The following is a 15,531-nucleotide window of genomic DNA, read 5'->3' on the forward strand; positions in this document are numbered from 1 at the left end:
ATAAGTTGATGAATGAATATTATACTAAACTTATATATCATTCTCTCTTATTCATTCCCTTTTTATAAGTAACTCGTTAACTTGGACAGAGTTTTAGAGGAATTTCTAGAATTAAATATTAAGATAAAGCAATAAAACTTTCAAATGGAATAAAAAGGTTTCAATAGCAATTTTGACAATACAAGATAAATACATAATGTTAAAGTAGAACCGTAAAAGCTTAGGGCTTGTTTGGCATCATTTTTCGTTTTCAGTTTCGTGTTTTTTTGAAAACTAAAAACCAAAAACAGGAAACAAGAAAAAGGTGTTTTCACTTTTCTGTTGTCAGTTTTCAAAATTATCATGATTTTAATAAGTCTAAATAATTTTTGATTCATTATGTGACATATATAATGTACTTTTAAAAAATAAAAAACCAAAAAACAGAAAATCACAGCGATGCCAGACGAACCCTTAACTAAGGATTTGAGTTCAAGTCTTGAGAACAAAACAACACTTGTTGAGCGAGCTTTCTTTCTAATTAAGGGCCGACTCTACTCAAATCCAGACTAGTAAAAGTCTACTAGACTCAAATTATTGAATTCACATTAAAATAGAAGAAAAACTGAAAAAGTACAAGATGTTAGACTTGTTACAGACTGTTATACCTTAAATTCTGTACTAAAAAAATCGGTCGCAATCGTTATCCATCATCATGAGATCACTTCCAATCTTCCACACAAAAATGGTGATCCTACTTAACTTAACCCTTTCTTTCTTATTCCAAAAAAAAAACCCTTTCTTTTCTCGCAGAATATCAGAAAAGGAATCTATTAATCAAATTGTAGATTTCTGTAATTTCCCATAATCCCAATTGTTCTGTAATTGTGAATTGTGATTGTGAATTTTGGAGCAAATGCAAATGCGATATTGTGGAGGCCATGAAATTTTCAAATTACCTACCAATCTCTATAATTTCCCTTCTACCAGGTTATTTTTCTGGAATTTCATCTTCAAATTAAAGGCCCCTTTTTATATTTATTATGGGATTTAATAAGATAATTTCCTCTTATTTTAAGTGCTACTTGCATGATTTATCCGTTTTAATTATGTAAAAGTTGCTATTTTTAATTTTCTAGCTTTGAGAGTTTAAATTCCACTGTTTGAAAGTAATAATTGTTCATTAGTGTATTTAAATTAGTAATGTGACAACTAAATTTAGACGGATTCACATATAGGTAGAAATGTAGAATAGTAGGTACTTGTGGCAAGGAGCTGCTATGTAATGGATAAAGGTGTACTTTTATTGTCCTATGTTTTCAGTTGTGAGTACTTTAATTTATCAGCCATTCACCAACACATAAATTCTGATTGTTCTTAATTGATTGTGCTTTAGCTTTAATGTCTAACAATTTAGGAAGGAAAATTCTGTTGGATGTGTTATTTGTGATATATGGATTTATCATGGTAAATATTTTTTACAGAGTATTTGGAATGACAAAAAAATTACTGAGGTTTAATAAGATTATGAATGTCTTATATTTGATGTTATTATCCTTTGAATTTATGGTGAAAATTTATACTTCTGAGCTTTGATGATGGCTTATGTTTGTTGCATTTAAAAGTACTCCACTTTTTTATGTATTGTCCTTTGTTATGATTCATTGTTTATGATATAAATCAATGATCATGATTATGCAGATATATTGTTGTGTTTGACAATCTTGTCTTTCAGGAAGGTGGTTGATGTCATCCAAGTTATTAAAGACGATTCTACCAATTCTAAAGTAAAAAGGGCTCTTTTAGGAGCCAAAAAGAAGGAAAGAATCAAGTTACCTGCTTACAAGAATGCTTGTGTTGGCGAAATGTATCACATTAGTCAATTTTTGAAGCATCCAACTGGAGTTGAAGCAATGCTGAATGTAAATGCTCTTGAAAGCTATGTATTGATCGATACAAACACATATAGGTATGTTTCTTGGTTCTTATCCTCTTCAATCATATTTATATTTATATCATTGTGTTTTCTTGGTTCACCTATCATTCTTAGGAATTTTTATTGTTATGTTGCTCATAATTATGGTTTTTTAGTTATCGTGCTGTTAAGTTTGTTTGAAACATCATGGAGACTTGGACTGTTAGTATTCTTATTTCATAAACACTGGTCTTGTCTTTTAGAGCAATATTTTTGGAATCATGCTGCCATGCTTTTCACCATGTAACTGCTTAATACTTTGTATGACTTAATTTTTAGACTATCCTGTTAAATTGGGGCTTAAATTTAATTTGATGTCACCAGTCAATTTGTTTGATCATTGTGCCACTTATTTGTGATAGCTTGATAGGAGGGGAGTAGGGGACATGATCAGAGTTCCTCGTGCTCTTTGATTCAGTATTTAGGAGAGGAGAGGAAGGAAATTTATCATGCACATTCTGATCTATCATCTATTGATAATGTAAAGGGGATCACTGTGCCCTCCTATACCCTTCTTCCTCCGCTTGATGATATATTAATGAACAGTGGTTAAATGGTGCACTTCTTTCTTCTCTTGCCTAGTAACGTGAAAAACTGAAAACAGTTTCAAACATAGGATTAGGAGAGTAAAAGGAGGAGTTGATGACCATCTCACTTAATTCTTACTGTTAAGCCTCTTATTCTTAATATGAAAGGATGTTACATCAAGCACTTTAGAATTTTTGGGCTTGGATTGAAGTGACTGATTATGGTTTGCAACTATACATTGGCAACCATTTTTAGCAGGGTTTGTGGAGGCCAAATGAAACAATCACTAAGATGTGGCCTGCTTTGAACTATGAGACATTTAGTGGTATTGTACCTTGTTAGAGTTTTGTTCATACTAAACTCTGAAAATTCTCTGGTGAGTTAGTGAATTTATCTTAGCAGATCGGCTTAAAGCACTGATTATAACAAAAGAACCATGGCATTAAATCAACAGGGAGAGGCTTCGGGCCTTATCCTTGGGGTGAGTAAAATTACTCATTATCACAATCAATTTGATCAATTAGAGGAACTATTCACGTTTTGACCACGAAAGCAGAAAAAGTTTTTATTGTAGCCTCCCACCGTACCATTCAAAAATGATCACTGGAATTCTGATGCCTTCATATATGTCCTTGTGCTGGAAACTTGTGGGCATGACATTCCTATGTTTTCTCTTTGTAGGTGTAAGCTACCACCAATCCAACTTCTGAACTTTGAGGTGGCCCCTGTCCTGGACTTGGAAGTGACTCCAGCCAGTGAATGTTGCATTGTTGAGCTGCTGTCTTGTAAGGTTAGTTGAAATTTTGAGCTAACTGCGTAAGGTTCATTTATTGTATTTTTTTTATTTTTTATTCCGGGGGTGGGGGACTGGGGATGGAGGGGCACAATTGTTTGCCTCTTGCAAACTAGTGGCTAAAAAGTTAATGAAAAAGAATGTTGGTTTGGACATGAAGAAGTAAGTTGTTATTTGTGCTGTGTTCCTGTGCCTATAGTGATTTGTGAATAAGAGAAAAGATATACCGAAGCACATGAATTGTATGAGTGTAAATGTATTGATTGGGGCTTTGGATGGAAAGGAAAATTCTCTATTTATGTGCTTTCTGCATTGTGTTTGTTTCAGTATACTGTAGCGTCATGCTTTTCTACTTGAAATTTTCTTGGTTTTATCCCGATCAAACTGAAATCTAGCATGATCCATATTCCATTTTCCATGTTCCTTTTTCTGCTTATGCTTGCTTCTACTAAATTATAAAGGTTCTTTGCTTCATTTTGTTTTTTTAGAACATCCTTGAGATTTTTCCTCTTTTCTTGTCTTTCTCTTTAGAAGGTCTTTTCTTCTCTCATCAATAGAATATGTGACCTCTCCAAGAGCGACATCAACCACAATAACCACGATATTGGTATTTCCTTGTTCTTTTGACTGATGTCCAATGAACGGGAAGAGCATAGGAATTGCAGATTTGGTATAACTGGACAATAAATGTGGCTGTGAAGGAACACATATTAAAGAGAAGAAGAGGAAATAATTGTGTAAATATGACTAGGCTATGATGAAATTCCATGACTCTTTAGGCTTCATTGTCAATTTGGTCTGCCATATTTTGTAAAGGAAGCTCAATTGCCAACTTGTACATTCAGTTAAAGTACTCTTACTTTATGCCTGTTCATGAGCAAAGAGAAAACTTATTTATGTAAAAGCCACTTATTTCATTTCTGTGCGTTGCAGTTTGAGGGCTCAGAAATAGTGGAGAACCAGAACCAGTATTTCTCAGGTTGGCTTGAATCCAAATCTATTTACTGCGCTAAATGTATCTATTAACATTTGCTGCTGTACCCTTCAGACTTTCAGAGGATATCCCTTACTGAACTAAACATATGTATTAGGAAGTAAAATATTAGAATTATGACTTGCTACACGCATGCACACACACACACAAAAGAAGGTGGATTAATATCTGTTGGTTTTACCTGTGAGTTTTTTTTTATTTGATTTTTTTATATTATTTATATTTATTTCTTCTGGAATAGATATTGTTTTCATTGCTTACTGCAACTACAATCTCCCTCTAGAATGTCAAGATGGTAGATGCAAAAATTGTTAGCACCCTGGATTTCAATTGACTGATCTGCTATCTTTAATGTCTGCTTTTGATTGCAGCAACCATGAAGAATTTCATAAGTTGGAACATAACTGGTTCAGAATCATTTCTGGAAGTTGATGTGAAGTTGAATATCACTCTTGAGGTCTTAATCCTTTCCTTTCAATGCATTTCATGAAAAATGTTTCTGTGACATTTCTGTTAAAAATTTTCAACTGGGAAGGTCATTTTCTAGCTTCTGGAGGTCTTGATCTGATGTATATTCATCAATAGCTTTATGATTAGAGAGTGTTGTATCTTTCGAGTGCTACACTTTAATGGTCATGTACTTGGTGGTCAGGGACATTCTTTTTGTAAAAGTGCTCGATAAATGCTATGAGAATGCTCAAGATTGAACCTTTTTTTTTTTTTCTGGACAGGAAGATTGAACCTTGTTTTAGTATGATTCTACTTTAAAATCAACTTTTCTGTTCTGTAGATGCCCCTCCTGAAAACAAACTCTTTGCATCTACAATAACATGATGTATGGTATAGGACTCCTGGGAGTAGGAATGTGAGTGAAAATTATGCATTCCAATTTGATCATGACTCGTGCGTATAAGAAGCAAGACCAGTCATTAAAAGAAAGCCAATTCAATCTATAGTTGTGTGATTTCAACTTTAAATCTATAATAATGGTTCCTCTTATTTTGAAGTACTTATTCATGATTCTGTTTTTTAAATTTATTTTTGTTAGAACGACTTTCGTTCAATGAACTTTAAAACTTCCCATCAAGTTCTGCGACAGTGATTTATCCCATCTTTTACTCTTTGGCAGTTTGGCGTAGGCTGATCAAGCTATATATTTTTGCATGCAGATTTACAATAGGCCCTTTACACTGCTGCCTGTATCTACTGTTGAACGCCCTGGAAATTTGTAAGCAAATTGATATTTCTTTCTGTTCTTTTCATTTTATACATTTCCATTGTTGTGATGTACCTTCTTCTCCTTTAGCAGTTATATTCTATATTAAGTGTGCAACATGTGCTGAATGCTTGGTATTTCAGGTACCAAGTAGTTTAGTGGACAAAAAGGTCTCTTTGCTGCATCATTTCTATCTTTCAGCTTGATTTGTGTTTGACTTGCTTTGAAAGGATATAGGCTGCCTGTATAGACTGTTTTTAAACAACAATTCCAAAGCCTTAATCCATGGATATTAAGTGCATGAACCATGAAATTAGTGCCTGTGGTTGTCCACAAGAATCCTCTTCTTACTCTCACCTCTATATAGTGCTATATATGGTTTAAGTGTTTAACTTTTAAGTGGACTTTTTTTTTTTTTTTTTTTGTTTGTTTGTTTGTTTGTTTGTTGGGGGGTGGGAATACTGTGTTCATATTTCCTCCGTTTTTTTTATAGTTGCAGCATTTTGACTTTTACAGTATTCATATACGCCACTTTGACTAGCTTTGATAAATTATATTTGAGAAAAAATAGTCATGTGGGATCTTATTAAAAATGTCTTGATTTATACTTTCATAATATCAGATTTTTTTGTAAATTTTACATGTGGATAATTATAACAAAGTAATTATTACTAGTAGTACTACTATTTGTCATCAAGAAAAGCTGATGACCACTGTTTACATCTATCTTGTTTTTGAACATTTTTGTGGATGCTTATTGAGTGTTCTTCGCATGCAGAGTTTTGCAGGCACTCTTGGATAGGTTTGTTCCTCTTCTATTGCAGCAATTGTTACAAGACTATGATGCTTGGATTACACAACAACGTAGAAGTCTTCCCTAACTCCAGGTTGGTAGTTTGGTTTTGGTGTATATAGATGGACATGGTATACTATAATTGTGCTTTCTGGTGGTGCTTTCTTGACAACTTTGGCGAACATCATATGATAATTTCTAACCTTTGGTCTAACTATCTGTTCACACAAATGGAAAACTTTAAAACCTTAAATTGTAATCGGTCATGAGTATCATGAAAGATTTTGCATACAAAACCTTGTAATTATTGGGTTTATTGTTAGTTTCATTTTTCCATTAAAAAAACTGTTGGACGTTTATTACTCCTGTTCTGCGTTCTCTCTCTCTTTTGGTTTAGAATGATCATTTATTAGTAACAAGTTTGACATATATTTTGCAACCAATGCGTTAATTTGGGTTTCATAATGCAAGTTTCGGTGATCTCAGCATCCTTCATTATAGAAACTTAATTTACTAGATTCTTGTTAATCAAAGTGCTTTATTAGTGGAATATTTTCAGGTAATCTTTCTTGTCGGCTCAGTTATTTATCTACTGCAATACAAGTTTGCTAGTACCGGCATCTATAGGTAGCAATCGTAGCATTGTCTACTGCAAGGCAAGTTTGTTAACACCGGCATCTGTAGGTAGCAATTCACATGTGGATTCTGGTGGAAATTGATCAAGTTGGAAACTTCAAAGATGGATAAGAATGTACTCGAGTTGCCAGTTAGAATTACAGTGCTGAAACCTATAGATCATATAGGTGGTAAATAAATGTTGGAATTCTCAGAAGCAGAAGCTGCAGGAGTTATTATGTATTTGGCTGATGAAATATGAGCTTCTGAAACAGTGGAACCTGCAGAGAGAATTGGATTCACACTAACATTACATTGCTGTAAATTAAAATGCCAAGAAACAATTACTGAACTGGAATGAAACAGCAAAATAAACAAAAATACATGTGAACGAACTAACAAATATCACGGATACATTCAAAGATTTATGTAATAGCATAGCAAAGCTTTATGTCAGAAAAACATCCAAATCCGAAAGGGTGTTGAGTAGTCAATACTTGCAGCTCATGTAATTGATGATCAATCAACTAAAGTTCAGTTGACATGTAATTGTAAGGTATTTGAAGTTTTAGTTTATAATTTATATTGATAACACACCTGAAACACAGTTCTGCAAGCAGAGGAGCTGCTTAGATGCTTGAACAAGGTAATGCAAAGTTCCTCTCACGTTTCATGGCAGCTTTTCTTTCATCCGTGACCAAGATGATGCATATCAATGGAATGTCTTGAGCTTACTAGCAAGCAGCCAAACAATCCGGGGCAAATTATAGTGCATAAGCCATAAATGCATACCACTACTTCAAGATTCTGTGCAATAGAGGACTAGACATACCATGAACAAAATTGGACCTTCGTCCACTAAGATTGCCTTATATAATAAAATGGATGTGCCAACTATAACTTTTAGTTTATTCTTACAACTTTACAAATTTACATCTCTTGTGCAACTACAAAAAGACAAAAATGAACCTTTCTTTCTTTTAAATAAAAAGGGTATGGAGTGGAATATATAAGTATTTCGTTTAGTATTTCGTTTGTCAACAATTGCATTGACTAACTCATTGTATTCATCAGATCACAAAGTGATTAAGGGGTTGTTTGGCAATCGGTTGTTGGCCGGTTACTTGGCTTGTTTGACCAGCTGGAAGTATTAGCTATATGAATTGACTTTTTGAAGTTGGTTGTTTAAGCCAACTGTATACAATAGAGTTCGGCAAAATTAGTTGTGAATGTTAGCTATTTATTAGTGAAAAGTTGGGTTAATAGAAAAAGTTGCTCCTATAGGCTTTTAGTTTTTGGTTGAGAAACTAGTTTAAAAGCCAACAACCAAACATAAGTTTTGGCTGTTTGACCACAATTAAAATTCAAAAAGTGAAAGCCAAGCCAAAAATTATGCTAAATACCCTAAAATAAACTTATCAAAACCCCAAACACCCCAAGATTATTGTCTTTTGCCTTTGGTTATCAAACCCCTAATTGTTGAGTCCTAAATGAGATTTTACCTCAAACACCTGACTTATCAACAACAAACCCTTAAGTTACCCTTATTTTGCTCCTTAACACCATAATTACATTATACACGTATTAATTTTTATCGAATCACGTATTACGCATATGAAGTTTTTAAGTTGAACTAAACGAGACATAATAACACCTCCAATTAGTCATCTATGATTGCAGCCTAAATGGAAGTTGTTCTTATGGAAACTGCTACACCGCGCTCTTGCGGTCAAGATGGAACTCAATCATCGAGGAGTTCCGATTCTAGACGTGTGTTGTGACCTCTTTCGTACGAAACCGGAGGATTTACAACACCTTTTCAGAATGTGCTTTAAGGCACGATCGGTTTGGAGGGGTGGATGCCTCGGCATTCGCTCAGAATTTAATGGAGACCTTTCTCTCTCATATTGGATCCAAGATTATATCCGACTTTTTATCAGTCAGGATGGTCTTTCTAGTACTTGCTTAGGTACCTTTGTCGGGACGCTTTGGAGCTTGTGGTTATGTCGTAATTCAAGAATTTTTAGGGATTCTTCTGTGCCTCGGCCATTTGAGTCTCTGTTTCAGGAGGTAATGAATAATCATTCAATCTTTGCCAATTCAGGTGCCCCTACTAGTATCTTTACTACTGCGGCGACAGATGGCAGTGCCTCTTCACCGCCTGGTTTTTACATGGCTCAGCTTGGCCTGACTCCCCATAGGAGTGCTTTACTTTCTCTTCAGATAGATGGCTCCTGGTTCAAAGATTCGCGACGAGCAGGAATGGGATGGTGCTTGGATAATGATGACCCACTGGATGATCAGATCAGTGGAGGTAGTAACTTCGGGGTTTGTTCCTCGGCTTTACATGCAGAGGCATTGGCTTGCATATATGGCCTGCAGTGGGCTTCTGATCGAGCATTTCTGTCTCTCGCGATTTTTACGAATTCCTATAATTTGGTCTCCCTGCTTCGAGGGGAGGGGCAAGGTTATATCGCTTATATATGGCTCATTCGCAGGAATTTACAACTTGCCTCTAGGTTTTGAGTTTGCAGGATTCAAAAGGCGGATCGCCAGCGCGTCCACAGAGCTCATCTAATTGCTGGAGAAGCGGCGGTTAACTCTATTTGCTTTAGTATTAATAATTAATATGTAATTTCTTGTTTGTATCATTTGTCAATATATATATATATATATATATATATATATATATATATATATATATATATATATATATATATATATATATAATTATGACATAATTATAATGTCATAAACCCAGAAAATTGTAGCAGGTGGCGCGCCAAAATACCAAAAGGATCATCTCCTTTAACCATCTTTTTCTCTCTCTTCCGCCATTGTTGTCTTTCTTGAAAAACTCCAAGAAATTCCAACACTTTCTTCCTCATAAATTCATAATCACTTCCAAAATGCCAGAAAACAACCACTCTTCCTTCTCTTCACTCAACGATAACCTCCTCGAATTCGACCGTTTTGTCAACCCTAACCCTAACCCTAATTCCGATGATTTAAACCCTAACAATGACAATAATAATCCAATTGAACATTCGAATTTAATTTCTCAGTCGTTTTCGAGCTTCAATGTCAGCTGTTCTGAGCCCAGTACTTCCAGCAATCTTCTCACTCTCACTATCCCTCGAAAACGACGTCGTGGGAGGCCTCGGAGTACGCTTCCTTCTTACAAGCAGGTATTTTCGATTCCTCAAATTTATGGTAATTATGTTGGTGTTAGTAATGGTAGTTCTGTTAATGCCCAATTTTCGAAACCCAATTTGCAATTGAACCCTAGTTCAGTAGATTTGTCTGAGGATATTATTGTGATTAATCGGGAAGCTACGGCCGAGGCGCTGACTGCGCTTACGGCCGGGTTTCCTGCTGATTCTGTTACTGATGAGGAAATTGATGCTGGTGTGTTGCCAGTAGTTGGGGGGATTGAACAGGTTAATTATATTTTGATTAGGAATCATATTATTACGAAATGGAGGGAGAATGTGTCGAATTGGGTTTCCAAGGAGATGTTTCTTAATGTAATTCCGAAGCATTGTCATTGGCTTTTAGATACCGCGTATGATTTCTTGGTGTCTCATGGGTATGTTAATTTCGGGGTTGCACAAGCGATTAAGGAAAGGTTTCCGGTTGAGCCTAGTAAGGGGAGTGTTATTGTTATTGGGGCGGGGTTGGCTGGATTGGCAGCTGCCCGGCAGTTGATGCGTTTTGGGTTTAAGGTGACTGTTTTGGAGGGAAGGAAGCGTGCTGGAGGTAGGGTTTATACGAAGAAGATGGAGGGATCAAATAAGGTTGCTGCTGCAGATTTAGGGGGGAGTGTTTTGACAGGTACCCTTGGAAATCCACTTGGGATTTTGGCCCGGCAATTGTCTTATTCCCTTCATAAGATAAGGGATAAGTGCCCTATTTATCGGGTTGATGGATCACCAGTTGACCCTATTTTGGACTCTAAGGTGGAGAATGCTTTTAATAAGCTTCTAGATAAAGCAAGCCGCCTGCGGCAGTTGATGGGGGAGGTTTCACAGGATGTTTCTTTAGGGGCTGCATTGGATACCTTTAGTCAAATGTGTGGGGAATCAGTTACTGATGAGGAGAAGAACTTGTTTAATTGGCACTTTGCTAATTTAGAATATGCAAATGCTGGTTTGCTTTCAAAGCTTTCTCTTGCATTTTGGGACCAAGATGACCCTTATGATATGGGTGGGGATCATTGTTTTTTGTCTGGAGGAAATGGAAGATTGGTGCACGCTTTGACTGAAAATGTACCAATCATGTATGAAAAAACAGTTACTTCGATTCGCTATGGTAGTGATGGTGTTCAGGTCACTGCTGGAAACCAAGTTTTTGAAGGTGAAATGGTTTTGTGCACCGTCCCATTAGGGGTGTTGAAATCTGGCTCCATTAAGTTTGTACCTGAGCTACCCCAGAGGAAACTTGACGGAATAAAGAGGTTGGGTTTTGGGTGTTTAAACAAAGTTGCCATGCTCTTCCCCCATGTCTTTTGGGGCACAGATCTTGATACATTTGGTCATCTATCTGATGATCCTCTTCGCCGAGGAGAATTTTTTCTTTTCTACAGCTATGCAACTGTTGCTGGTGGACCTCTTTTAATAGCTTTAGTTGCTGGAGAAGCTGCACACAAGTTTGAGTCAATGCCTCCTACCGATGCCGTGACGCATGTTCTTCAAATTCTTAGGGGTATGAAATCCTTCTCAGTTTCTTACCACATTATTCATGACTTGAAGCAAGCGGTTCTGCTTCAAGCTCTCGCTTGGTGTGCGTTCATAATCATCGGCTTCCACATTACTGTATCTGATATCTGTTATATTCTGTATTTCTTGTTTATGAACAAAATCCCTCACTTTTCTTTCTGCTTGTCCAAAAATATAATTTTTTGTTCTGTGAAACAGCTGTTGCTAATAGTTATAATTTTAGAAAAAAGACTTAAGGCCTGTTTGGTAAACAGTGTGTTGCCTTCAAATTAGCCTTTTGGACCTACTTTAGCGGATTGAGTGGTCAAACCAGATATTCCTATTGTTTGTTGATGAGCAGATTAGGAAAACAGATAGGTACCAAACTGCTGATTCTCAAATTGCTCAATATAGCAGTGGTCTGTAATTAGCAGTTTGGAATCTCATTTAAAACTACACACTTGCCCATTAGCTTCCATTCTTTGCTGTTTAGCCTCTCCATCCTTCTACTCAACATACATTATATATAATGTATGTTGAAATTTTAATAAATTCAACCAAATGAGAGTGAGGCATGAAAATTTAACCTTGATCGATATTTCTAATAAGATATTTTGGCGAGTAGACCCTGTAAAAATATTTTGTTTAGATCTAATAGATATGCTTGATTGGTCCTTATAGTATGGAATCCTAGTTGGTTGTTGGAGTCTTCATGCATGTAAAGCAATTCTTGGAGAGTTAGATTTGTCAGATAATTGAATATGGATTATAATATTCAAAATTAAATTTAATGTTCATATCTACAAAATTTCAGCGGTCTTTCTGTTTCAATGCTATAGTGGAATTTGTTTCAATTATTCATTATTAGTACAATGTACTTTGTATACCTATATTTATTTTGAACTCGCCATATTATAAAATGATATGTTTTGTATCTGCTATCAAAAATTCCAATGCCAACAATAAATTGTATTGATGTCCTTATTGGTTATTTCAAACAATCATAGTAGCTATCAACTATATACCAAACACTTATAGACAAACAGTTGATACAACCATCTAGTCAAATCAGTTGATGACACAAATGGATAATCGCTTGAACTCAAAGGAGCTCGTATCACAAGAAATGGAATAGGCTCCTGAATAAACAACTAGATTCTGTACTGTTAGGTCTAAAAATCTGAAATGTGAAGAATAAAAATGCAGGAGTACGAGTGTGTGACTGAGAACCCCACAGCAATACAGCATGTCATGTGCTGTTAAAATTGTTAATCGAATTTTTATTAGTAATGATTACCATTTCTTAACAAAGAAATAGAACATGTTGTAACAGCTATTGGCATAATGGCTATCACCATTCTAATGGATTGATACTGCTGGATTGTTTTCTGTGGCTGAAATTGACGAAATTGTGTCATTTAAAATTAACTTGGTAGACTAGGGAAACAGAAGCTATATCAATGTGTGCTTGATTGTTTCTTTGGACTTCATCGTTGTGTCTTCATTAGGTAGTGGATTCTTGTGCTGTGGTTGCATCATTATTGATTTTTGCAGTGTACTTAAATTTGCATTTCATCACTGATTGGTAGTCCTTTCTTCTAAATATCCATATAGGAATCTATGAACCACAAGGAATCACCGTCCCAGAACCTATCCAAACAGTCTGTACCAGATGGGGCAGCGACCCCTTCTGTTTGGGTTCTTATTCTAATGTAGCCGTAGGTGCTTCGGGAGATGACTATGATATACTAGCAGAAACTGTGGGAGATGGTAGACTATTTTTTGCCGGAGAGGCAACAACAAGAAGATATCCTGCAACCATGCATGGAGCCTTTCTCAGTGGTCTTCGAGAAGCTGCCAACATGGCACATTATGCTAGTTCACGATCTTTGAAATTTAAAATTGAGAGGTGTCCCTCCAAAAATGCTCATACCTGTGCTTCACTTCTTGCTGATCTTTTTAGAGAACCTGATCTAGAATTCGGGAGCTTTTCTGTTATTTTTGAGAAGGATAATGCTGACCCCAAGTCAAGTGTTATTCTAAGGGTTACTTTTACTGAACCTCGAAAAAAGAGCCAAGATAGTTCAAAAGCTGATACGATGCATTCGAAAAAATTGCTTTTCCAGCAGCTTCAATCACATTTCAATGATAAGCAACAAATTCATGTTTACACATTGCTAACTAGACAACAAGCACTTGAGTTGAGAGAAGTCAGAGGTGGTGATGATATGAGGTTGCATTACCTCTCTGAAAAACTCGGGATTAAGTTGGTGGGAAGAAAGGGTCTCGGTCCCACAGCTGATGCTGTTATTGCTTCCATTAAAGCAGAAAGGGGCAGTCGCAAAACTGCTTCACCTTCTGTAGCTGTGAAATCAGGTGTTTTTTATAGCCTAGTTTCATTTTTAAATTGCTTTCTATTATTTTTTTTGTTATTCGTTGGAATTCATTAACATATTTTGTTTTGCTTTAGAGGAAATGTTAAGACCCATAGGATCTGCTGAAAAGCGGAAAATGATCAGGTATGAGTTGAAAGATTTTCTAATTTTCTTCCAGTGTAGCTCCTTCCAACTCTTTTACTAAAGTACCTGTCCATTGCAGGAAAGCTAAAGTAATCAGAAACGGTAGTGTTCCAGTGCCATCTAATTCTGGGGGAAATTACAATGGCCTCATGCCACATTCTAAAGGGGAAGGCAGCAATGGCTTAAGCACCCCTCTCAAAGTAGCGTCTAGTGAAAGCTCCCCAATGTCATCTGAGGCAATTGGTCGTGCTGATGTGCCAAATTCTTCTGAAGCTGTAGGCTGTGACAATGGCTTGTTGCCTTCTAATAATGCAATCATGGATGTTGAGACTAATATCACTGCTCCGCGTTGTTTGAATGTGTCCTTTGACAAAATTCCAGAAGACAAAGTTGGGTCTTCTGAACTGTCGTGATCATGGTATAAGGAGAACCATCTGTTAATTACTTAATTGGTTGCTTCTGATGCTACCAGTTCCACATGAAGATTGACTTGTAGACGTTGTAGTGTAAATCTCTTTCACGGAGTTGGGTTGCTGCGTACTCTGGTAAAGCCAATCACCTGCGGATTCTCATATTTTGTCGTTTCTTGTACAACTTTATACCTTGGGTCAGTTTGCTGGTAGGGTTTGGATGGGTTTTGGTAAATGTGGATTGACATGTGACTGTGACCCTGACCTCCTGCTTTGAAAACTGAAACATCTACAATCATGTTATTGAAGAGGTTCGTGCTGCCTTCCAATATTGCAATTTCAAGAAAATGAGTGACAATTGTAGTCAATTCCTTTGAGAACTTATCCATCCTCGGCTAGGAAAGTGACATACATTTGGGAAGTGTATAATTCATCATTCATCCTTATTTGCGGCGTGACTTGACTCTAGTCTCTAGACTATCTAATTGAGCTGTATTTGGAGCTTGAATATGTCGTAACTTCTTGAGAATACTGAAGCTAGTTTCCGGAAGGAGACGGCAACAATTTTCCCCGGGAGCAGCATTTGTTACCGCCGCTTCAGCAACTTTGGGAGGGCAATTATAGGAGTTTGCACTCCAAAAAGTGACCATGTAGAATTACGTTTCTATTTAGATTCACCTCTAGATAATCAGCAGCAGCCCACTGAACAGTGTACTTGTTGTGTCTTATGGAAGTGAGTAAAAACGGTCATTGTATGTTGATTCATTGTAAGCTATTGTAGTTGTATAGTATTTCGAGTTATTATTGGTAATATTATTGAAAAGATTGTGGTAAACTTTTTTTCCTTTGTTATATAGTGATTGATTATTGTACTTTTTGGATTATAACTGGTTCTTTATATACAAACAACCCAAAAACAATTAAGGACAAACTTGCTTAATAAATACACCAAATAAATCATTATTTAAAATAAAGACAAAATTTAAGATAATTTTCATCTCTAAAATTCTAA

General features: G+C 36.0%; 3 protein-coding genes across 6 annotated transcripts; all 3 read left to right on the forward strand.

The window, feature by feature from the left end:
• The first annotated feature begins 702 nt into the window (after positions 1-702).
• LOC145594815 (uncharacterized) lies at positions 703-7,489 on the forward strand. 4 transcript variants are annotated; one of them, XM_081651153.1, is made up of 9 exons: positions 707-969; positions 1,715-1,948; positions 3,164-3,272; positions 4,209-4,254; positions 4,641-4,726; positions 5,439-5,497; positions 6,264-6,372; positions 6,824-6,837; positions 6,963-7,489. In XM_081651153.1, exons 1-7 carry the CDS (start codon positions 896-898, stop codon positions 6,364-6,366), a joined length of 711 nt encoding a protein of 236 aa, XP_081507279.1. In that variant the 5' UTR covers positions 707-895; the 3' UTR covers positions 6,367-6,372; positions 6,824-6,837; positions 6,963-7,489. The 4 variants fall into 4 exon arrangements, 3 of the variants coding, with proteins under 3 accessions (XP_081507279.1, XP_081507277.1, XP_081507278.1); XM_081651151.1 differs by lacking the exon at positions 6,824-6,837 and having other exon boundaries at positions 6,838-7,489; XM_081651152.1 differs by lacking the exon at positions 6,824-6,837.
• On the forward strand, positions 7,018-9,419 carry LOC145594050 (uncharacterized). Its single transcript, XM_081650397.1, has 3 exons — positions 7,018-7,084; positions 7,502-7,539; positions 8,574-9,419. The coding sequence occupies exons 1-3, from the start codon at positions 7,018-7,020 to the stop codon at positions 9,417-9,419; spliced, it is 951 nt and encodes a 316-aa protein (XP_081506523.1).
• Positions 9,420-9,658: 239 nt separating this feature from the next.
• Positions 9,659-15,412, forward strand: LOC145596005 (protein FLOWERING LOCUS D-like). Its single transcript, XM_081652434.1, has 4 exons — positions 9,659-11,597; positions 13,205-13,966; positions 14,061-14,109; positions 14,189-15,412. Exons 1-4 carry the CDS (start codon positions 9,803-9,805, stop codon positions 14,520-14,522), a joined length of 2,940 nt encoding a protein of 979 aa, XP_081508560.1. The 5' UTR covers positions 9,659-9,802; the 3' UTR covers positions 14,523-15,412.
• The last annotated feature ends 119 nt before the right edge of the window (positions 15,413-15,531 follow it).

This window comes from Chenopodium album, chromosome 19 (assembly GCF_948465745.1).
Source record: "Chenopodium album chromosome 19, dcCheAlbu1.1, whole genome shotgun sequence".
Lineage (NCBI taxonomy): Eukaryota > Viridiplantae > Streptophyta > Magnoliopsida > Caryophyllales > Amaranthaceae > Chenopodium > Chenopodium album.